The 25,738-nt window shown below is 35.5% G+C and overlaps 1 protein-coding gene and 1 long non-coding RNA gene across 9 annotated transcripts in view; one reads left to right on the forward strand and one right to left on the reverse strand.

The window, feature by feature from the left end:
• The first annotated feature begins 6,006 nt into the window (after positions 1 to 6,006).
• The window catches only part of LOC113050151 (neuron navigator 1), a 56,594-nt gene continuing 36,862 nt past the window's right edge, over positions 6,007 to 25,738 (forward strand). For 5 of the 8 annotated variants that reach the window (XM_026212866.1, XM_026212867.1, XM_026212868.1 and 2 more), the window contains exons 1-5: positions 6,007 to 6,077; positions 9,099 to 9,840; positions 10,572 to 10,660; positions 20,107 to 20,209; positions 24,203 to 24,565. In XM_026212866.1, the coding sequence (XP_026068651.1) occupies positions 9,164 to 9,840; positions 10,572 to 10,660; positions 20,107 to 20,209; positions 24,203 to 24,565 (1,232 nt within the window). In that variant the 5' untranslated portion in view covers positions 6,007 to 6,077; positions 9,099 to 9,163. Of the gene's footprint in view, positions 6,078 to 9,098; positions 9,841 to 10,571; positions 10,661 to 14,904; positions 15,903 to 20,106; positions 20,210 to 24,202; positions 24,566 to 25,738 lie in introns of those variants that run through there. The other 3 variants (XM_026212871.1, XM_026212872.1, XM_026212874.1) reach the window with 1 other exon arrangement.
• On the reverse strand, positions 11,700 to 14,831 carry LOC113050153 (uncharacterized). Its single transcript, XR_003276742.1, has 3 exons — positions 14,722 to 14,831; positions 13,709 to 13,825; positions 11,700 to 12,074 (listed from the first exon to the last, which is right to left on the reverse strand). It is a non-coding gene; the product is annotated as an uncharacterized LOC113050153 (long non-coding RNA).

Raw genomic sequence — 25,738 nt, forward strand, 5'->3', positions numbered from 1 at the left:
TGTTTCACAAAAAAGAGGCTACGCAATTTGGGTTTAGAATGACATAAGGATAAGTAAATTATGACAGAAAGTTGAACTGTCCCTTTAAGAGGAAATAGATTTGAGATTTGTTGTATTTATTTGGGTCTCTTACATGTCAGTCAGTAATGTTTTGCATGTGTCTTGCACAGCTATGCATGAATATTAGACTCTTTGTCCTTGCCAAGTAACAAATAAAAGTAAATATTGGTCTATGCGCCGACGCAGAGAAGGGCCGGACGATGGCGCGCTCGCGCTTATGAACGGACTTCATGTATGTAGCGCGAGCAGCGCGACACACCCTTTTTTTTTTTTTTGCTCTTGGTTATATTGACTTAAATCATACGTTCATCATAGCATTATCATATTTTTCTTAAGTCTATCACTCTAGATTATGTTTTTCTCCGTGTACATGTGCCTTAACGATTTCTTTATCCCTCACCACAAAACAAACAAAGCACGCGCCGAGACCTCATATTTTCTCTGCTGCTGTTGATTTTGATTTTTAATTATGACTGCGGTCTTAAAGGAATAATCCGAGTTAAAGTGCATTAGCTGAGTAAATGCAACCCGTCTGATGTGAAACAGGTCAGTGTGTGATGTAGATGGAGCATCACTCCGTCATGCTCAGATTAGATTCAGTAAAGCATGATCATAAACGAGCAATGCGGCTCAAACTCGAGCCTGTCTGCAGAGAAACATATAAACCAGCTCACACTGATGGATGACACTTTATTCATTGCCTTCATCATCATAATCATAATCATTATTTTTATAGTAATAATGATAATAAAATTAATATCAAGGCATAATTATAAGCTACAAAATCATTAATGGGATAAAAAGTCTAAATGACAAGACTCCAAGACAAGTCATAATTATGAGATAAAATTGAAATGGACAATTTAATAATTATTAGATAAAAAGTTGAAATTATGGCATATTATGTCTTAATGTCAAATTAATGTCAAAATTGTCAAAAGTCATAATTGTGAGATAAAAAGCTATAGATAAGAAATTATACTAAGTTAATTATGAGTCAGTTACATTGAAACAAAGTAAAACATTTAGATATTAGGTTATTATTATTATTATTAAATAAAATGTCAAAATAATAATTATGACAAAAAGTCATAGTTTTAAAATTGAAAACTATTATGAACAATGTGGATGTTTTGTGTAATAATTTTTAAGATATTTCTGATTTACCAAAGCATTTTTTTACGTGGTGGAAATGCGCTTAATATCTAGTCTCTCAAAATATCTAGTTACTCCTTGATGGTTTCTTCTGAAAGAAATAGCTTACACCAGTTTGCTCTAGCTTTAGTTCCAAGCTGGTTTAAACTGGTTTTATGCACAACAGCTTTACTAGTGCAATCATAATAGACAACCAGCCCAAAGCAGCATACCAAGACTACCCCACAAACCATTATGTGATGGTTGAACTAGTAAACTGGCTAAAACAGGTCATCTATGTTTGTTTTCAGGGATCCCAATGCTAAACTAAATCCACACTAACAAGCATTAGATGGATCATGTTTATGTGGCTGGCTGCACTTCGGGTTTTGACTGTGAGCTGGATTTGCACGGGGCAGAAATCCCATGATATTAACATGTCATCCTTTTTTGCTTGTAATTTGGTGTTTTAAAAGCCACAGGCAATATTAGGGTGACATCAGCACACTGGTATGTTGTGGTGTCGTACAGTTATTGAACATCTAGATGTTGCTAACAGTTCAACCCTTTAATAAAAAGGTCTAACCTTTTTTAATTAGACAAGATTTTAATGGTACTTCATTATTTATTCATTTATTTATTTATTTTCATCTTTTTAGGCAAGACAAGATTTTTAATCTTATATTCATATTAATGCACATTATATTATCATTTTGTTTCAGCTTTTTTCAGTTACTGAAAGTTATTTATAATCAAATTACACTTCACAGTTGCACAGAAGTGTGCTTTAGATGTCTTTACACATGCTGTTCAATGCTGCTCAGCTTAATCCTGCATAAACGTATTTATTTAGTCTGGCTGTTGTGTGGCATTGTGACTTTTCACAGAACTTTGAGCAGGAACAGAGCAGCCTTAACTCGACAGTGTAAAGCCACCCTTTATTTGGCACATTGCATTCTGGGATTGCAAGAAAGGGTGAATGCAAGGCCACCTTAGCATTTGGCATCTTGAATCATCATAACACATTGTGCTGCCTTGTTTTTGTACCAGCCTTCAGTTTTTCTGTGATGCTTTAAATGCTGTTCAGGTAGGCAGTATACTTGGATTTGGAGCAGAACTAAATAGACTTCCATTGTGCATGACCTCAGGGAACAGCGTAATATAATACTAGTCTATATATTCTATATATTCCATTAAACAAGACAGCTGTTTAAATGTGTAGTAAGGTCATAAGGGCTATATCATCTTCGATGTGAAGTAGGAATTGTATTTCAATTTACAGAGCCCCTCAGGAAATGTCCTTTACAAATGAACACATGATGTTTAATGACATTTTGATATTTTAAGGCCAGTAATTACATTCCCTTTTGCAATATAATATTATTCCAGAAAATAATGTGGAAATCCCTTACAAATACAGTGTTACACCAATCTCAACATTCATTTTCCACTAATGAAAGGTGTTTTTCGGTAGCTGAGGGAATTTGGTGTCGTTGGCCATTTATTTATTATTTTCCTGTTGGTTTTATCTAATGAAATCAAGCCATTAAAGTCTCTGGACTCTGTTGGTTTCAGGACGCTGGTAAGGCTACTCAAGTCTTCCACAATGTTGGTTTTTAAACCCTGAGCCCATCCCTAGTTGTCAGATGAATCATGGAGAGGAAAAGTTGAGTCGTGGATTATAGTATGAGCTGATCTCTCATGAAGCCTTCCATAAACTTCTAGGCTGATCTGAAAGGTCGTGTAGTTTATAGGCTTTAATAACCAATGTAACTTTACATTTTCTGTCTTAAGTATCTCTTTAGTATTGTTGAACATTTTCAGTACTAAACTAAATTTGTACAAAACTCACTGCCATAATGATAGGATGATCTCAAGGAAGACACAAACAATAATAAAACAAAACAACAAATAAAACTTTAACTGGTCATTGAGGCTATAGTTATTGATCTTAAAAGGCCTTGACATACGCTCTCAAAAAAATAAAAAAATAAAAACGGGTTCTGTTGAATCTGGGTCAGATGTGCCAGACTGTATGTGTGTGTGTATATATATATATATATATTCATTAAGTCCAAGTCCACTAGATTCATATGATTACTACAACAGTTTTACACTTGTTAAAGCCTACCAGACTGTAATGCAGTTGCCAGTTGTATCAGTATGAGGTTTTCACTGCAGTTCACAAACCGCATATGAGGCTCCTCAATTATTTTCATCCTTTATAATATGATTTTTATCTTACAGGTCTGTAAAGCTACGAGTCTTGATCTTGTGGTCTCGGTCTTGTGTCTTGAGACCACATGAACGTGGCTTTCATCTGAGTTTCAAGCCATCAACTGAGACCCAGACCACAGTCTGTCTCCAGTGTCCTAAAGGTGATTATAACCTCAACCACTAGTTGGCGCAGTATCTTTACCATTGTGCTTTGTGTTTGAGATGAACTTTTCAGGCCTTTACAGTGAACATTCTGGTTCTTGCTTTGGATCTGGATTCATGTAGTTTTATGAATTCTTCTGAAATATTGATTAAGAGGAATATTATTTGTATGCAGTGTGGACTGTAGGTTCAGATGGCTCACATGAAGATGAACCTTGAGAATCTGAGCTTTAATGACGTCATCAGAGTGGAGGAGAGTATTTTCTTTTTTTTTTCTTTAGGTCTAATCGATATTTGTGTCTCTGTTTGTCTGCAGTCAGTAGATCATATAATGTTTCCTGTACATTTAAGCTAATATTACACTTTAAGTTTTGATGTAAAATTGGCCTATTAAACTACATCTATTAAAAGACTTTCCCTCATTGACATTCAGTGCAGCTCATTCTGCTGCTGAAATCAGTCTAATATCCTGCTGTAATGTCTTGTCCAGAGAAGATGTATGTATATATGTGTGTGTGTGTGTGTGTGTGTGTGTGTGTGTGTGTGTGTGTGTGTGTGTGTGTGTGAAAAAGACCAGTTAAAAGTATATATTATTAATTATAAGCAACATTTTGCTGCCTTTTAGTATTATAATACACCTTTTTGGTAATTTTTATGATCTTGATTTTTATTTGTATTTTTATTATACAGTTTTATTATATATATATTGATAATATTGACTGCCGTTGTAGACAATGTAGATAGTGATAGGGTTTGGAGCAGAGACAGATGGGACAGTGTGCAGGGGAATGGACCATTAAGATCAAGTGTGTAAATCGTGTTAGTTGTATGACAGATGAGGGTGTGGGCCGGAGTCGATTGGATTAGGAGTGACTAGCTGTAACTGCATGAGGATCATCAGAGCCCGGTCTTTCATGTTGGATCCCTTTAACCCACCAGCGCAGAGTATTACAGCTATTGATGGTCTCACGCTATCGTGCTGTTTTCCTGATCTCATAGAAATCTCAGATCAGTGTTTGTTTGTTTTCCTTTGATAATTGTATGCATCAACTATAGTAATTCACATTTCAAAGAGATTAAACATAATTACTTAATTATAGTTTTCCTGTTTTATTCCAGGCTGGTTGTTAGTAATAGTGTCTGTATGTGCTTAAAGCAAAAGATGACAGATTTAGTTTGATTTCATGAAAATAGGACCAGCTTGTTGAATAGGGATTTAAAATGAAAACATTTAATATTTTGTGGTTTAAGATCTTATATTTTTTATTCGTTTGTCCTTTGAAACTTCACTTATTTGATTGAAAATAATCCACATTAATATGGTGAACTATTATACTGTTTTCTATGTGAGTATATTGTAAAATATAATTGTTTGGTGTGATCAAAGACTTCGTCCAGTCTTCAGTGTCAAATGATCTTCAGAAATCATTCTAATGCGCAGATTTGCTGCTCAAGAAACATTTCTGATTATTATCAATGTTCGAAACAATTGTGCTGCTTCATATTTTTGTGGAAACGGATTCTTACAAATATAGAATGTTGAAAAGAACATCAGTTGCTTGAAATATAAATCTTTTGAAACATTACAGATATCCTTGTCATTGCAGATTATTTTAATGCATCTTTGTTGAATGAAAATATGCATTTAATTTAAATAATTTATTTCTTTTTGATACTTTTCCCCTATATGTATATATAAGACCCTGTTGTTGTGTTCTCTGCTGCCTGACTGCAGGCTGTTGGATAAACTTGATCTGAAACATCTTCTGGCTGGTTTGACCCAGACTGTCCTGCTCTCTCTCCCTCCCTGACAGACTCAATCTGACATAGTGCATTGGTCGTGTAGAAGTGGCAAAAAAATAAATAAATTATTGAATCTGGGTCTTGGGTCTAAATTTAACAAACAAAACCAGGTCTGTTATATAAAGTCGAGACCAGTCACATAAGGACATTGACTGCTGCAGTGTGAATATTCTGTGCTCAAGATCCAAAATCCCTCATCCACACTGATGAGGACCAAGCGTTTATGCATTTCACAACTAGAGATTTTAAGAATAAAATGTGGTCTGTTTCTGCACATGCAAAATTGAGTTTTTTGCCAATGTGTTGCAATGCATCTGCTGAGGTGGTCTGGGTAGCTACTAGGACGTCTCTAAGTGGTTGCTACAGTATTATGCAAAATGACAATGCAAATGAATGGTAATTTGGTGTAATTTAATGTTGAATGCATTGCTGTTGGCATGATGTCATGATGACAAACATAAACATGAGGGTGTGTGTCTGGGTTTGAGGAAACACTGTGTCGGTGTGTCTCTCGCTGAGGGGAGAGAGAGCAAATGTCTCCGGCTCTATCTCTGTCCTCCTCATTGGCTTGAAACGGGTCCTCACGACTGTCCTGCATGTCCAGATGTCTTTAGTCTCCACCTTCCCTTGAGAGTCTGCAGACAGCAGTAAAGGTTATCACAGGGATGCTGTCGGAATTCACTGCAACTCTTTAAAAAGAGGTGAGATTTAATGGCTTTTATTCAAAAGTCTGAATGGTTTAGGCTTTTATAGTTTTTGCGTTGAGTATTTTAGGAGAGATGTGTTTGTATCTCAGTCGGTGTGTGTGTGGTAGACAGTGAATTCAATCAGCAGCTGCTCAGTAGTTGTTTTCTGGGCCACTTATCTAAAATCCTCTTCCTCTGAGCTCTGGACTGCTGTGTCATGATTACTTCAGTCAGATGAGGCACCTGGCTCGGCGTTTGTACTGATCGATTGTGAAACAGAAGTAATGCTGTCATATGCACGAGTTTATTGTGATGTGATTTGCTCAATGTGTTTGCCAGGTGCTTTTTACACTTTTTTTGTGCTGTTGCATTAGGTTTATGTGTTGCTTATAAGGGAGAACAGGGCTAGTTGTGACAGTGTTTTGCTTATTTCCTAGAAAATATTTATTTTTGAATGATTATATCCATATAGGCATATAACTGGAAGCATACGATGATTTTTTTTAAAGATCGTTATTTTGTGAATTTAGTGTAACAAAATATGTTGACATGCTTTAATGTTCAAAAAACACATTATTTTTCAAATACTGTACATTATTGTAAGTCCTCTATGCCCCTCCTCTCTCAACCAAGTTGTTTTCTACAAAGTCCCTCCTTTGGACAAGTGTAGTCTGCTCTGATTGGCCAACTGACCCAGTGCATTGTGATTGGCTGAACACCGCAAACACTCGTCAGAAATGTAATGCCCTTTTCCATAATCATGAGGGATTAATCTTTCAAAATAAATGTAAAGACAGTTAATAATGTCCTTAGTTTTACCATCAAATCAAGCCCCAAAGGGGAACAGTCGCGTGACAGACACAGTGATGAAGCTCGTATGTGTTTGCAGAACACAAGCCACGGACGGTTAAGACAGCTGACTCCACTGTGTGACCCCCTCTCTCTCTCTCGCTCTCTCTCTCTCACACACACACACACGCAACCACAAACCTCCACATTTGAAAATTAAATAGCAAATAATTAAACTAATAACAAAACATCCTTACAGTAGCTGATTCAGAAGCGTCAGATTGTCGTAGCAAAGTCAGAATGACCTCCTCTCCTAGGTTTGTGAAACAGTCATCCATAAAATGTGTTGCTGTTCTGTTTTCCTAAATGCATCTACTTTCAGAAAACCAAATAAAGTGCTTTGATTTCACCTACATACACACAGCTTCTCCCCTGACATCGTTACTGAAACCACACCTTCTTTCTTTGTGACATAGACATGTGGGGGCGTGTTTGTATGAGCTGTTTTAGTCTTAACTTTGATAAAGAATATCTCTTTGGATTTGAGACTTTAGTCTTTGCAACTTTACAGATCTTCTTTATGCACCAAGAGCTTGTGACACTCCAAAGAGAAAGGACTTTTTTTTTTTATAGCAACATATGACCCCTTTAATATGATGTGGCATGTTGTCACACTATATGGGGTAAGTTGTCACAATGGGAGCCTGCTTTTTAAATATATTCTGAAGAAAAATAAATCTATTTTACACAGCATCTGTATTTAATCTGTAGAAATACTGAATTATGTTTAACCTTTATCATCTTTATAATACTTCCACTACAGCTGCATGTGTGGGTTTTATTGTGAATAAGAGTTTATAGTATTAACTCTGTGAATTAATGAATATAATAGGACATTTTGCTTTATAGTGACTGAGTTACATAGCCCTTCCACCTATGACAACTAATCCCTTACATGTAAGAAACATTTTAGGTTATTTTGAGTTGCTGTCTTTTGTCATAGACCATACAGCCAAGATGCTCCATGGTGCTATGATGGCTTGGTCATATTTCCAAATTAGCCACTTATTAGTGCAGATAATGAGCACTAATATGATGTGACATCTCTGTCAGGTCACCAGAGCCCTGAGGGTCTCATTATCAATATCTCTTTTATTAGTCCTCACAGAGCAGCTGTTGATCTGGAATCAGGGCTTAGTGACCTACACAAATCTGCAGAGGTTAAATCCAGAATCGGGTGTTAATATATGACCATTGTTATAGATTTATGTGGCCATGTGCGATCGCTACAGTCATGTGACTCAGTGGTTATGGCACAGGATAAATCAAAACACTTAATTTGAGCAGAAGTGGACTACAGTGAGACTCTACAGGCACAACAGAGGTCCTATTATTGGGAGGAAGGGATCCGTTTTGGTGCCAGTCACTGGAGGAGCTTGAGAGATGGCAGACAGGGCTGGCAATGCATGCTGGGAGTGCCAAGTGGTGCCAGTCTGTCAGCAGACCTCTGATCAAACCCCTCCAGAGAAGAGCAGCCGGTCCGGCCAAAGCGACTGCAGTGTGTCACTGAGTCCTAATTATTATCAGCTATGCAAATTCAATGCTATTTCTGTCTGTCTGTCTGTCTGGATTCATTTGTATTTCCTAACAGCCATGGATGATTTTATTTTATTATGACATATGACATACGAGCAAGCTTTTAAAGTAAGATTTTTGTTTCCATATTCGTAAATGATTAAAATGTCCTCATTATTTATTTAATATCTTTTTATATTTCCCCTCCCTCCACTGACAAATTACTTTTTTTATTTGAATTTATTTTGAACTTTTGTTTGCATTTGATTCATTTTGTATGCATAATATGCAAGGACACTGTGTGTTTTTATTTTATTTTAATTTTAATTTTTTATTTTAATTAAAAAATAAAGTAGTCACATAAAATAGATTTGTTTTATTCTGTTTTCTCTTTTACTTCTTATATTTTCATTTAAATTACATTTTTATATTTATAATTTATACTTGCACACCCACTGATTATTTTATTATATATATTATATTATATTATTAATTCGTTTCTTTCTCTTCTCTTGTACTGTATGAGTAAACCATCCTTAAGATGCCGATCATGCTGTCAAGCATACTTTCCTTATGTTTAGTCATGATGTTTCGATAAATATGAGTAAATAAAGTCATAGTCAGTTTTTAGACAAAAGTCTTATCTTAACATCTTATCATGTTCTCTTGAAGTCTTCTCCCTGAGCTCCATCTCGTGATCTTCCTGGACCACGAGCGGTGGTGTGAACCTGAAGACGATGTCTCAGAGCGGCTCTGGTATTCCTCTGCCACGGAGCATGACCAGCCTCTCCAAGCAGGACACCAAGAGCTTGAGCGGCACTTTACTGGGTCGTGCTGCTCAAAACCAGCTGGCTGTGCCAACCTCCTCGCTTTCTTCCTCCACCTCATCCATATCTTCTCTATCCGTCTCAAAGGAGTTACTCAAAAGGACCGGATCAAGAACTCAGTCTTCACAGAGAGCTCAAGGGATTTCTGGTGGCACATACAGACCGTCGTTTGCTCCCCGTTCGGCCCACAGCAGCCCACATGTGCCAAGACGAGAGATGATCCAATTCAAAAACAACCTCCGGAGGGGCTCGTTGCCCCAGGATGGATTCAGAGACGTGGAGAGACACTCCAACAAGAACTGGAGATCTGGCCATCATCACTTCAGGAGTCTAGACAATGAGGTTGTTCAATCTTCTCGAGAGCAACAGACGGGTCAAGCCCTTCACAAACCAACTAATGGGAACGTCATTTGGGAAACGTCAACTGGTGTTCAAAGGGACTTTCAGAAGCAGCGGATGAAAATGCTGGCTCATAGTGACAGTTACAGAGGAACAATTTCATTTAAATCCCAGGTGAACTTCTCAAATGCTTGTCCTGCAGGAAGAGAGTCTCCACGCATGGCGGCAGTGGCACCTTTCAGATTCAGGTGAGATTTCAGATTTGTAAAAAATTGGTTGTATTAGACATATTTTGACTATATAAAAATGTGCATGCTCAATTTTTAAGTTTTTTACATTTAAATGACTTTGGCTGTCATCTGATGCATGCTTTATATTTATAATTATAAACAAGTATTAGCTTACTGTATTGGTCAGAATTATAATATTGGTGCATCAAAGTCCAATTTATAGTCCAATTAATATGTATTTACATAAAAAAAAAACACTGTCAAATGTAAACTTAAGTAATTTTTATACTACGTTGTGATGCATAAACTTACTTCTTGCATAAAATTATTTATATTTTAGTATTTTGGTGTTTTATTATTTAGACAAATAGTATTGAAAATAGTATAGAATCTTTTACAGTCTTATTTTTATAGGCTCATATTTATAATTATAAATAATCGTTATCTTACTTGCATGGGCCAGATTTTTATTAGTGCATCAAAGTAAAAAAATAAAAAAATGTTATGTTAACATTTCAATATTATAAAAAAAAGAAATGTAAAATAATTTGACCAATTATATTGCCTTATACAATATGTGTGTAATTCTGTGTACATATAATATATTCTAATATTAATTTAGGTATAATTTTGTAGCTCTATACTGTATGATCAACTATTGTCTCATTTTAAGAATTTAAGAATTAATTCTAAACACGCATGATTTCTTTCTTGTTAATGTTTTGTCTGTCGTTCTGTCTGTGCCTCAGGATGCAGGATGGAGAGAACACTGAAGCTTCTCTTGAGGATCTGAGTGATTGTTCCTCAGACTCTATGGAAATGTGTTGTGAGGATTTAGGTGAGTCTCTCTCTTCTAAAAAATACTCCCAATATTCATGACTGCAGGGAATGGCCTTTCAGCTTTCTGGAATGGCATTGGCCTTCCTCATACAGGACTGTAGAGAGTACTGGGAATAGGTCTGAGAGACTGTGGTTAGTATCTGATATCTTTTGTGTGAGTGATGCTATGATTCAGATCGATCAAACTATAAGCAGATGCTGGTGTGTTCAGCTACCATTGGTGTCCATTTGAGGAGATTCATGTCATTGCTGATGTGTGTTTCTGCCATCTGAAGCTTTTCACTCAGACCACATGTAGAGCTTAAATATTAGTAAAACACTGTCAGCCCATGTTGCCAGACATGCAAATGAACCGAGCCCAATCCACTGATTTGGGAATGTATTCAGTACTTTGAGTAGTGCAATGGTGTTTGTGTAGAAGACTGTTTTCAAGAAATATCTTTAAGATGTTACATGCCATGATAATGTGTGGAAAGGTTTGCATTTGTAAAATGAGCTGTTGTGACAGTTGTGTATCCATCCATAGTTAACAATGGTTTTTAGTTGTTTTTAGGCATATGCATTATTTCCATGAAACTGCAACGTGTGCATGTCATAGTAAATGTCTAATATAACATCTGCTATTTTAATAATATAATTTAAAAAAGATCAGAGCTCCTTTGGGAATCTCATATTTCACTCACAAAAAAAAGGATATGTATATATATATATTTTTATTTAGTTTCTAGTTTTAGTTTTTGCATCAAGAAAATGACATGTTTTTTTTGCGTTCTGAGATTAAAAAAAAAAAAAAAAAAATTAATTCCTGGAACCTATAAACTACTTATACTTAATATGCTATATAAACTATATACACATATTTATATATATATATATATATATATATACATATAGTTTGTAGAAGAAAGTGTTAAAGCATGCACATTGTTATTCCAGATATTTTCAGATATGAGAATAATGTGCAACGCTGCGATTTTACAGACTGTGTTCACAAGTTTCACATTAATATCCATCATATGTGCACCAGAGACAAATACTTTTATGACTTGTGAGCATAAGGTTTAAATTGTGTCAGTCAGTAATTCTTCATAGGGGTGTGATTTTAATGTAGGAATGATGGCATGTGAACAAACAAACAAACAGATAGACAAGCACAGCCATATGTTGCCACATCCACACACAAACGCTGAATGAAACCCGGGCTTTTCCCATCTGAGTAATACATCAGTGTGGTGTAATGGCAGCAGCTGACCGGCTACAGATGCCAGCAACCCATGGGATGTTCTCATGTCTGCAAACATCTGCGCTGCTGGCCAACCACAGCCTCCGGATGGGATCCAGATGTTTGGAGAACCTTTGGCTTTCTCTTGAGAGAGGGCGGGTGGTAGTCACATCAGGACGTGTGTTTCATTCTTCATGAAGAGAAAACGCTAAAGTGTCAGAATCCAGCGCTGATATGTGGAAGTGTCAGATCATACAGTAATATATTATGGGTTATAATGTAAGTATATTTCTCATAGGGAATAAAAGAACAGGTCTTTTTAATACCTTTTCTGACAGCTGCAAAGTTGATTAGAGACTTTTCAGATCTATTTCTAATTGATTAGTATTGAGTTTAATTAAGAGTTTTGCGATATCTGTAATATATCAAATGCTTTGTTTAGACAATATATTAAATTTATAATTTCAATTAAAAATATATATTATTTTATATATATTTATATATTTATTATATATTTTTTCAGCTGTTGCTCCTTGAGATTTAAGATTAACTTGACAGACTACTTTTCACTTTTTAAAATGACTTATTTTAGAAATAAGATTAATTTGATTAAGATTTTTGTTTTATATCAGTTGTGTCTTTTATACATCAGTGAGTTAAATGGAGATTTTTGAGATGTAATACTCAATTGTTTCTCTTAGGCTTTGAGATTGAGTTGATATACTTTTAGTATCTCCCTTGTAAAATATACTTTAATATCAGATCTTTTTAGTATCTCACTTTTTTTTTTTTTACAATAATTTGAATATTTTATTAATTTTTCTTTGACATTGAGATTAAATAAATACTTTTTTGATCTTTCCATTTATTTATTTTTATATGTTTATATCAGTTGTTTAAAAATATAGGTCTTAATGTAGATAGATAGATAGATAGATAGATAGATAGATAGATAGATAGATAGATAGATAGATAGATAGATAGATAGATAGATAGATAGATAGATAGATAGATAGATAGATAGATTGATAGATTTTTTTTCTATTTGTTTCTTTTTTATCTTTTTGTTTCTTTTTAACCTAATAGAAAACAAATAAATATTTTTCAGGTCTTTTTAATTGCTCAATTTTTTACACATTAACATATATTTTATATATATTTTTGGATGATTTGTAATCATTCTCACACATAATAGAGATTAAACGAATGCGAAACTAATTTTAAAAGATAAATATCTTAATTTTTTTTACATAAATTGAGAGCAAATGGAGACTTTTAATCTGCTTCATAAAACAATCAACAATGTCTCAAACTGTGCCTCAATATGGCAAGAATCCAAAGTCAGCAAATTAAACGTCAGAAATCTCAGAACAAACTCAAACATTTGTTCTAGATTTAGTTGACCTGCTTTTTATTGATCGAACTAAAATGAAGGACTATTTAATCGTTTTGCGATAGCAGTTCAGCCCAAGAGAAGTATGTTCTTCTTTTAATGATGTCAATGGAAAAATCCCCCACAGAACGACACGGTCACTTGTGACGACTTCATACAAAAGACCTCATTCTTCTCAGGCCTCTATCCCTCATCAGTAACATCAGAATTACCCCACATGCCCCTGGACTAGCATGTGTCTGGCCGAGTGTTCGGACCCCCTGCAGGAGCGCGCTGAGATTTTGATTAAGTCATTGTACCAAACCGGTCAGTTGCATCAGGCTGGTTATGGTTGATTTGTTTAAGTCACTGCCAGGCTCCTCTCAGGCTAACAAGGCTCATTTGTGAAGCGGTAAAGACAAACAGAAAGTGGATTTGTGGCATGCTGTTACCTTATTTACGGTGAAGATGTGCTCCATGGAGAGACACAGCCGGCTTAATGCATGTTGTGATGTAGGAAGCAGTGTTGCTATGGTGACGCCTTTCCAGCGAAGCATTGCAGTGAACTCCTTAGAGAGATGTGTATGGAATATCACGAGTGATGATGCTAGGGACCATCTAAAAACAACACAGCGGTTTATGAAGTGAAAATGGATAGGTTGAGGAGATTGAAGGAGGTGTGACGGAAAACATCTGGACTCGATTGATTTATTAAAGAAAATTTATTGCAAAACAATCCTATTCTTAATTTATTGTTTGTTTTACACATATCTAGATACATTTGCAACAAGTTTAATTTACTGGAGAAGCTAGATCTATATTAATAAGAGATGCATGTTTTTCGGAGAATATACAGCATTGTGACTCTTGTTCCATTGACTCATTTAAGGTTACACTTTGAGGGTAAATCCTACTAAATGTATTTAATGTATAATATCTGACTGTCATCTTATAGGTTTGCAGGTGTTGCTAAATTTTGACCTTGAGATTTGGTTTGAGGGGTTGAGATATATCTGGGTCATTTGCAGATCCTATTGTTAATCAATATCTTGTTTTGTTTTTCGATAAAACATCCTTAAAACAAATATCATACTTGTGATGTTACTTGTGATGACAGTATATTGCGTCATTGTATTATAGTACTAAAATGTACATTATAAATAGATGGATGATAAATTTGAAGACATGTTAGACGTACACATTTTTCTTGTTCTATTTTGCTATGTCTTTGCAATTTTTGTTTTAGATTATATGCAGAACTATAGAGCTAATGTATGCATTATTATATTATTCCACTAAAGGCAGTTTATTTAGATAGATGGATTAATATAACACTATCTATTTATTTAGATGAATTTATTTAGTGAATATAACTGTGATTTCAATGAGTATTCAGCATTGGATCATGGAAGGGGGAGGGGCGAAACAATGGGGATGGAGGAATAGTGTGTGTGAAAATACTCACTACAATGTACTGGATTCAGTTTACGTTCTAGTGTTGCAGTTTGTCAGCTCTCCCTATCAGCTTACACTTTCTGCTGAGGCAGAGAGAGACGCACCGGAAAATGCAACCGATTGGAGAGAGAGAGACAGAGAGAGAGAGAGAGAGAGAGAGAGAGAGAGAGAGAGAGAGAGAGAGAGAGAGAGAGAGAGAGAGAGGGGGGGGAGGGACTGTTGTTGCGTGCAGCACTGCTGTCATTTGGCTGCTGCACGGCTCAGCGGCAAGACTGTCTGGGGAAGAGAGGAGAGAAAACGAGTGAGTGAGAGAAAGAGGAGAGAGAAAAGGAGAACCAGGGCAGCAGCTGCTGCAGCCTGACAAGAAGGAACAGGGAAAATAAATGGCACACGAATTAGCATTTTCTTCCCTGCAAGAGAGCAAGAGTTGCACATTCGTCGTCTCCTCCATGCTTTTGCTCTTCTCTCATCCGGCCCTAATGGCTCTCCGGTAGAGGAAGACGCTTGGGGGTTGAATAAAAGTCAGGCAGAGCAAGGAGACGTCTAGGGAAGATCCAAGCATGGCTGCCAAGAGGGGCAAGTCCAGCGTGCCACAAAGCGTGCCACGGAGCGAGCTGAAGGTGTACCGCGTGGGCAGCACAGAGGGACGCATCCCAGTGCCATCCAGCCTTCGGAAACAGAGGTCCCTGACCAACCTGGCCGTGCTGACGGATGCCGAGAAGAAGATGCAACTCTATGAGCCCAAATGGTGCGACGATATGAGCAAAGCTGCCTCAGGACACCTGAAGATGGGCAAGCCCAAACCAGGGGCCGGCGGAGGAGCGGGTGGTTCACAACTTTCTCGCAACTTGTCCAAATCAGACCACTCCCTCTTCCAGGGCAAGCCCAAGACGTTCACCCCGCTTGCAGCACCTGGTGCTTTGGGAAAAGGCCAAAGTCGGATCCCTCGAGGCCCTTACGTGGAAGTAAAACCCTTGAGCAAGACGTCCGACGACTGCAAGTCCGACGACGATATCCTGTCCAGCAAAGCCAAAGCGAGTGGGAAGAAGCCAGTAGCTGGCAGCTCCGGAGACCCGGAGCCTAAAGGTCAAGGTGAGGAAGGTGGCGATAAACCCTTCCTCAAGGTGGACCCGGAGCTGGTGGTCACTGTTCTCGGTGACCTGGAGCAGTTGCTCTTCAGTCAGATGCTCGGTGAGTACGGTTTTTTTGCTTTCACGCCCACTTACTAGCAGCTGCCATTGGTGTCAAGGCTGCTGAATAGCAAGAACTGACTGGAAAATCTCCAACGAGTGCATGCTGTCGTGATTCTAAAGGTGGTCTTGGACAGCTGGACAATGCAGGGCTTTGTTCTGGATAGCATGTGCATCCGCCGCCTCTCGCACTTGTGGGGTGGAAATTGCACTCATAGATTATTCCCCTTGGCATATATCCAATGATTGAATGACAAAATGCTTGGGGGCGATGCTCTGCACACTGTCTGGTGCCGTCTGGTGCCTGGTGTTGCCGCTCTGCTCTCATATGTAATGAGGTAATGGCTGCTATCAGGGATGCGGGTAGAATGAGAAAAGGAAGAGACCGTGGAATACAAAGAGGGGGCATAATGAATTCAGTTTGTACAGTAGTTTGTCTTCACCCACGCTTGACTATGGCTTGATCTGTAGACACTGATAAATGCTGTTGTTGAACACGTGAATGAAAGCATGCATGCATGATCACCTCTCACACTGGAGTTCTCTTTGTAGGGATGTGGGATAAAATTCAACTAAGCTTCCTTAGGGATAATTTGCTGTTGCATACTGTAGAATTTGATTATATTTTATTGGACTACTTGAGGATGGATAATGTATAGGTTTTGTTATGGTTTGTGAATGTCAAATGAGACAATGTCAATTGCATTAATCAGGAAGTATATTTGTTGCATTTAAAACAAATATCCCATTTTGTTTGTGCCATCTTTTCATACAAAGCATGCCCTGAATTTGTGCATTAGTTCTCAAATGAATGACCTCTATTTCAACCGTGTCCAGACCTTCTATATTTAAACAACCAATCTGGGCTGAATTCTTGCAATTTTTTTTTTTGTGTGGAATCCTAGATTCTTCTCCTCTCACTGCAATGCACAGTATTATTCAGTGGTGGGATTAAAGGCTAATAAGAGTAAACAAATGACCTGGATTAAACGCCTTATTAAAATGCTCTCTGTAGCTCTTGGTCAATAATCCATATAGGATTCTGATCGGAATTATAATTTGGAAACAATCCTGAAGGATCCTAATGGGAATATAAAGTTACAACCAAACATAAAAAAAATATTTTTTGGAATTTCTCTTGGAATATTTCTATCAGCATTGTATTCCCATTAGGATGCTTTAGGAAATTGTATTAATTAATTTTTTTATTAAATTATTTTTTTATTTATAATTTGGTTTCAGTTTCAAGTAGATAATCCAATAGGAATCTTGCATGCATTCTTTTAGGATTTTTACCATGCTTTTATATTTATATACAGAGTATAATTATAGTCAACACTAGAGTGGTTGCAGAGCTTTCTCCCCTTAATTTAGAAAACTATGTGCTACAGGGCAACTTTTTCATGCAGGATCTTTTAATCACAAGGTCTCTGAGAATAATCAGTTGAATCTCTATATCAAAGTACTTTCTTTTTTATAATCATAATTACACATAGAGTTTATGCTCATTTGTTCTGCATAATAAACTGCTACATAATAGACTTCCTTATGAGTCGTATATGTCTCATAACATCTGCACACCACTTTTGGTCATAAGACTGAATTAGCGCTCATTGCTTTCCTCTGTGCATTCACAGTTATGATTGTATTGCAAAGCTGGACGAGGGTCTAAACCTGTAGGGGGACGGAAATGTTTAAAATATGTATTAGGGACAATAGTGTGAGTTAAAAAAGGACCAGGGCCAAATTTGGCCTCTTTGTGCCAGTCTGGAAATAAACCAGAATATATACAGCAATTTATGAAAGAGATTTGAGCTTTTATGAGGCTACTGTGATCATGTTGATTTTTCAGTGGTTTCTAGATAGCTGATAGCATACCATTATAGATATACTTTTTATTTTTTATTTTATCATCTTGTTTTCTAGATATATTGTTATCCTTAAAGGGATAGTTCACCCAAACTGACAATTTTGTCATAATTTACTCACCATTATGTTGTTCCAAACCTGTATGAGTTTATTTCTTCTGCTGAACACAAAAGTAGATATTTTGACCAAATAGTTGACTGTAGCTATTGACTTTTAAATGTAAAAGAAAAGAAAAAAAACTATGGAAGTCAATGGCTACCATCAACTGTTTGGTCAAGAGTAAGTAAATGATGACAAAATTTTTATTTTGGGGTGAACTATCCCTTTAATTAAAATAAATATGTCAGAATCAGCATTTCATAAGATACTAAGTTTGTAACTTGCATTAGAGTTTATCTGTACAGTAATGCAAGTGTATTTCATATTATTACACTGATTTTGTAACATGTTTTTCAGTATAAACAAGTTTACAACAATTGCAAATACAGTTATATTCAAGATTCAATCTATGAAAACAATAAGTTCATATTTTATGCAGCAGTGAATCAAGTAAGCATTTTAACTGAAACAGTCAAAAATACTGTATATTTTTTGCAGTGTATACACAACATTTACTCCCAATTCACTCAAAAATACTTGATATATGATATATGATAAAAATGCTGTTACCTGCATCTACTGTTGGAATTCACGTTTTTGATTGGTTATTTATATGACTGTGTTATACACCTTATTTAAATGTATTAAACTGCACCAGTGCTCACATCTGCAGCAGAGTTGCACCTTGTGATCCACAAAATCTACACATGAAGCTATGGTCCAGTTTGCCCTTGCAGATATGTGCGGAAAAGAGCATAAGTGACATTTTTATTCTATCTCCCATGCAGTCGACAGCAGAGCTGGAGATTGCATTGGAGCATTGCACACTGTTTATTTCAGTGTTAATATGCATAATGGGAGTAAATTAATCGATTTAAAATGTGTTTTGTGATGCTTTTTTCTGTCCGTGAAGCTGGTCTATTTGCAATGGTTAAATGCATACCTTGCAATGAAAACTAATGAAATACTCTCATCTTGTCACCTGATTCACTGATTCCACCATGCATGTCTCTCTAGTGATGTAATTAGCCAGAGCATGTGTTAATTCTCTCATGGGAATGTAGTTGATTGACACGAGTTATCTGCTGTCCAGTAATGCTTGTAAACCACCTCTCTCTCGCTGTCTGTAAAGCAGTCCGGTCATTAATAATGTCAGGCCAGGCATCGTGGCTAACTGCACCATGGGATTGATTGGGCATGCTGTTGACATGTTGACCACTCGCCCACGCAGGTTTTCAAGAGATTGTGTGGCGGTTTATTACCACTTGTACAGAAAACATTCATTTGTTTGGACGAAAGACTTTGATTCTTTGTTCTCATTGTCAGTGTGGGTGATGTGATATGAGGCTGTCTGCTACTCGTAATCTCATTGTTGGCATTCGGCTCGTTTTATGCTGACTCCGAGGTTAATGTCCAGTTGTTAAAGACTGTTAGCTTTCAGCAAAAGTTGAGCTGCTTGCAAAATCTGCTTCATCTTTCGAGGGTTGTGATGTAAACGAAAGGCTGTTGGCTCTTTAAAATCTCAACTTCATGTTTCAGTGCAACTTTGGAAACTTTGCCATCTTTTACTATCTGAAGAGATATAGGTGTAGAAACCTACGAAATGTTTTTCAAAATACTAATTGTGTGATAATTTTATGTTCTTTTTTTTTTTTTACAATATTGTTATATAGTAAAAACTGTAAAACTGTGAAAAACTGTGATTTAAAATAACTGTTTTCTATTTGAATAATATATTGTAAAATGTAATTTATTCCTGTGATGTGCAGCTGTGTTTTCAGCATCATTCCTCCAGTCTTCAGTGTCAAATGATTCTTCAGAAATCACTCTAATATGATGATTTACTTCTCAAGAAACATTTCTGATTATTATTAATGTTGAAAACAGTTGTGCTGCTCCATAGTTTTGTGAAAACTGTCATACATTTTATTTTATAGGATTCTTTGATGAATAGAAAGTTATTAAGAACAGCATTTATTTAAAATAGAATTTTCATTACAATATAAATGTCTTTAATGCATCCTTTGCTGAAAAAAATATAAATTTGCATACAACTGTGCAACTGTATTGTGTGTATATATATATATATATATATATATATATATATATATATATATATATATATATATATACACATAACATAAAATGTAAATAATTGGTATTAAATTACGTGTTTTTTTTTGTTTTGTTTTTTTGCATACTTACTGTATATTGCATTTTGTTCATTATGTGTGCAGATCCCGAGTCTCAAAGGAAACGTACAGTTCAGAATGTCCTGGACCTCAGACAGAACCTGGAGGAAACCATGTCCAGTCTGCGAGGGACTCAGCTCAGCCAGAGGTGAGAGAGAACCAGCACATGTTCATGACATCACAAATCACTGCCAGACTAATTCACTGCTGCTTTTCAGGGAATCCTAAATGTTCTTTGGAAACAATCTTCACGCACATTTGTGTCACAAAGAGCATGAATATAAACAAGGCTTTAAATTATACACAAACAATTACTTTTTCCACAACCATTCAGCCTCCCACGTCTTTTGGGAGAGTTGCCACTTCATTCGTTCAGACACCTGGCTGCCACATTCACAAATACACAGTGAAACACTTTCCATCAATGAATAACATCACACACATGCACACACACACACACACACACACACACACACACACACAGAAATCAGCTGGACTCCAGCAATACAAAACTGGACTTTTACAGTTTGAATAGTGCTTGTCCATGGAAAACATTCACATTGCTAAGGTGTTTTGCAATGTTACCAGGATGTTCAGAGTTTTTTTAGAATGTTTCTTTGAAAACTGTGCATTAACTATATGAACTGGATGATTATATATATATATATATATATATATATATATATATATATATATATATATATATATATATATATATATATATAGAAAGAGAGAGAGAGAGATAGAATATTTCATAATATATATAGTTATTAAAATTATATATAATTTTCTTTATATATAAACTTTATATAATATCTGTAAATCTTCTTATATATAACTGTATATTAACTGTGTAGGTCATTCTATATATATTTATTTTTATATAAAGGAACTAAATAACTATATTAACATTATATGTGTATGTATATAAGTATGTATGTACATGTACAGCGATCAAACTTACAATTGGATTATATTACATTATATATGTATATATATATATATATAGAGAGAGAGAGAGAGAAAGAGAGAGAGAGAGAGAGAGTAACTTAGTGACTTAAAGACTACATATATTGTATGTAATTACTGTACATATGTAACGCCTCATTATTTATATATGTACGCATGCACATTTACAAATAAATGAAAATGTGTGTGCTAGTTACAAAATAAGATAGATGCTGTGCTACTTACTGATGAATGCTAGATGTGCTTAGCCTAGCAATTATGCTAACTTTGATCTCAGCCTGTCCTTTCCTCCTAACATCAAACCTTTCCCTGTAGGCTAACCATTCACTGCTCTCCGAAGTTACAGAGCAGATCTATAACACGCTTACTAGACCTGCAGCTAACGCTGGCTCCAGTTTAAAAGCAGCACGCGTGTAAGACTGATGAGCTTCCAAAGACTTGATGGCACTGGCGTAAAAATGATTCATACCAGATTAACCGCACTCAACCCACAGAATCACAGCCACTCTAATGTATGTGTGCATAATGAGCTTTTCTGTAACGGGATACTTCTGTTAACCTTCAAGACATGGAGATGCATGACCTAATACCACTCTGAACAGAGGAGCACTGATTGATTTTTCTGAACTTGTCGATTCCTATCAAACACCTGCTGCACTACACAGAGTCTGCACTTTGTTCAGATGTGCGCTTTAAATCAGAAAATCTGATTCATTACTGAACCACATGGACACTTTTATGTTCTCAAGTGTTGTTTTGTTCAGGAAAATGGTTTGTCATGTGTTGTGCATTCACTAACAGGTATTTTATCAATTTCGACATGTTTCGTTAATGATCTGTGACTAGTATTTAATCAAAACCTGGAACAACACAGTGTTGTTGTTTTTTTGTTTTTTTTTTTTGTATTGATATACTAAAATAATCTTTATTAATATTTTGAATTTGTTTTTATTTTTGTAATTAAAATGTACTTTAAGTTGTTGTGTTGTGCTTTTGTCAGTTTATTATTATTATTATTGTTATTATTATTAAGTTTTATTATTATTATTATTGTTGTTGTTGTTGTTGTTAAGTTTTATTATTATTATTATTATTATTATTATTATTATTTTAAGTTGAATAATAATAATAATAATTATAGTTATATATTTTAGTACATCAAGATTAACTAAATAAAAAAGAGAAATATATCCTTGGAAAGAAGCTGAAATAAATTAAGTTTAATATTTATATCTTGTTTTATTTCAGTTAATTCACTTTATTTTAGCTTTTATTTTACAGTACAGTAGTATTATTACAATAATACATTTCACATTCCAATATTTATATTTTAATAATAGTAATTATAATAAAATCATCGTCATAATAATTATTAATATTTCATTGCCTTATTTATATATAATCAAAATATCATATGCCAAATTGTACAGCCCCTACAAGCAAGCAAAGCAAACCTGAAACTCCTTTAAAAAACAGAAAAACAGCAATCTGATATTTTTTCTTTGACAAAAAAAAAAACTATTCTAAATTATTTAATGTTTGAAAATAAAAAGTACATTAGTTATATTATATTATAGTTTTAGTTGTACTGATTTTATGCACTTATTACTTACTTTATAGTATTATTATTATTATTATTATTATTATTTTAGAAATGTAAAGATCCAGTTCAAGTCTGCTTTTGCCATTACAGTCGTTGTTGATTTTAGTAAATGTTCTTGGCACACCGTGTGCGCCTTGGAGAGAGCAGGACCTTTGCTTTGGCTTCATGTAGGATGTGATGTGGCACTGAAAGCGAATGGAAGGATTGGGAGTGGCTGCTCCAGTGCAGTGAAATAAGGCTGTACTGTATGTGTGCTATTTTCAGATGTTTTTTGAAAATACTGAGAAATTACAGTAACATTTCCCATGTGGTCTTGTATCACCAATCTGGGTCTTCCACTAATAATGCCAGGTCTGCCATGAGTGCCAGCAAGAATCCAGATCATTCATTCCATTTCATTATCAACACTGATATAGAATTCAGATGCATGCACATGACAGATATGAGTAAAACTGATTTTTATTTTACCTAGGACTGAACAATGAATAAAAATGGTAGCGCCTTTTAATATGTGTAGTAAGAGGCATTTATAAAGCTGTTACAAAGACAAATAAACAAATGATTTAACGTTTAAAAAACTTTATTTAAGACATTATTATTTTTATTAGATGCTGAATATTACAGTACAGTAGTATTATTACCTATTAATAATCTATTTTTTTAATACAGTACATTTGATCAAATTCGTATAATATTCTTGTAATATTTTTATAATATCTATATATTTATTTTTTTATCCTATTATTTTTCTATTTTCCTTCGCTAAATAATTCAGCTCTTAAATAGCCCATCGACAACAGAAAACAAATATGAAAAATGATTAGGTATATTGCAACAAAGGAGAGGTTTTTAGAGCTTTTTTCTTCCTTTTAGTTATTTTAATTTTACCAAAATAAAAGCTAAATGATTTAATGTTTGAAAAATAAAATTATTTATTTTGTCATAAATGTGCAGTTTTATTTTATAGTACATTGAGTATTTTTTATATTTTTATTTAATCATAATAATCATTATTTTAGATAGTTTGAATGGCAAAATTGTGCAGCTCTAAAAACAAATACAGCAAATCTGAACTAGTTTGAAATTAGTTGTTCCCAAATCATTCAGCCCTAAAATAACCCATCTACAGCAGATTGAAATTATTAACAGACCTGTTTGCAACCGAGTTACATTGACCAATTGACCCAATAGCAATGAAAACAGACTAAACATTTCTCCTTCAGCTGAATAACACTAACCAAATAACCCAATACCACTCTGTTTGTGTGCTTTTTATGCCTCGAGTGCATCAGATATTTCAACCCACGAGTGCATTTTCTTGCATTTCACAGCTGTCTGATGAATTATCCTGAGAGAAGTGTGTAAAAATAGCATGGTGAAGGAAGCCGATATATTATTCATTTGAGCTGGTGCATCTGGTTATGCAATCTTCATCGTCAGCAGATGAATTCTAACACAGATGCATTCTTTTCTTTAGCAGGCCATGAGTTCCTGTAGCCCTCATCCGATCCAGCAGCCCTGTTATGTTGTGTTTTGCATGCATCAGTGACCATCTCTTTCCGTCTACAGTTGTCTGGACAGCAGCGTCTGCTACGACAGCGATGAAACCAACGCTCGTAGCATCTCCAGCCTCTCCAACCGCTCCTCTCCTCTCTCCTGGCGGCACGGACAGTCCAGTCCTCGTCTGCAGGCCGGCGATGCTCCGTCCTCAGCGGGCAGCAGCTATGTGTCGGGCAGCAAGGCCTCGTCTCAGTACACCTCTCACACCATGCCTGCCCGCTGCTCCAGCCGCCTCAGCCACACGTCACGCACCAACTTCATCGAAGGACTGGATGCCGGAGACAGAGACCTCAAGTCTGGTTACCTGAGTGATTCTGATGTACACTGCAAGAGCCTTAATGATGACGACGATGACGACAATCTGGCCAATGGGTGAGTGTCTGCATGTGTTGCTTTGCTACTATTGCTATTGCTTCACTCTTAAAAAGTACACTTCCAAAAGGAGGTTATTGTAGTGATGCAATACAAGAATCATTTTGGGTTCCTCAAAGAACCTTCAAGTGCACAGTTCTTCAAAGATCCATTACTTATTTATTTTTGGTGTGAAGGACATTTTAATAATTTAAAGAACTTTTCTTTTTGAGAGCACAAACCTTTTTTGGTGCATCTGGTTGCATTGATTTGGTGCATTATTTTTGAGAGTAAGCTTTTTTTGGTGCATTAAGAAAATTTTTTTCATAGTTAAAATAACTTTTTAAAAATCCAAAGAACCTTTTTCAACTTAAAAGAACCTTTTGTGTTCTGTGGATGCTAAATGTTCTTCTTGGAACCATTAATGGCAATAAAGAACATTTATTTTTAAAAATTGAACTGTTAGAAAACTAATAATGTCATTGTTTATTACATAATGAAGACGTTCATAATGTCTGATATAAAGTGTTCATAATGCTATAATGAGATGCAGTATGACTGTTATCCTGTCATGCAAGTACACTAGATGACAAAGTCAGCAGTGTGTAGTGCTGGGAATGATGACACAGCTTCAGAACCTTGCTACAGGATTGTTAGACTTTTGTATAGGATGGTGTAAAATGTCCATAACTTATGTAGACGGAGTTCAGTGTGTAATATTTTAATTTCTTTGGAAGTTTGTTGCAGCTGCGAAATCTGTGTAGTCTGCAAAGTTTGTGGTCTGTAAGATTTTTTTTCTCATGCTCACCAAAGCTGCATTTATTTGATTAAAAAATATAGTAATATTGTGAAACAGCTGGTTTCTATTGTAATATACTGTAAAATGTAATTTATTTCTGTGATGCGCAGCTGTATTTTCAGCATCATTCCTCCGGTCTTCAGAGTCACGTGATCTTCAGAAATCATTCGAATATACTGATTTACGTCTCAGGAAACATTTCTGATCATTATCAGTGCTGAAAACAGCTGTCCTGCTTAATATTTTTGTGGAAACCTTCTGTGGATTCATTGATGAATAGAATGTTCATAGAATGTTTTTTCTACTGACCTTAATCTTTTAAACACTCTTGGTTCAGTTGAATAATATTGATTATTAAGTGTGGCATTGACACTGGAGGATGTGTTGTGAGCGTC

This window comes from Carassius auratus, chromosome 31 (assembly GCF_003368295.1).
Source record: "Carassius auratus strain Wakin chromosome 31, ASM336829v1, whole genome shotgun sequence".
In the NCBI taxonomy this organism is placed as follows: domain Eukaryota; kingdom Metazoa; phylum Chordata; class Actinopteri; order Cypriniformes; family Cyprinidae; genus Carassius; species Carassius auratus.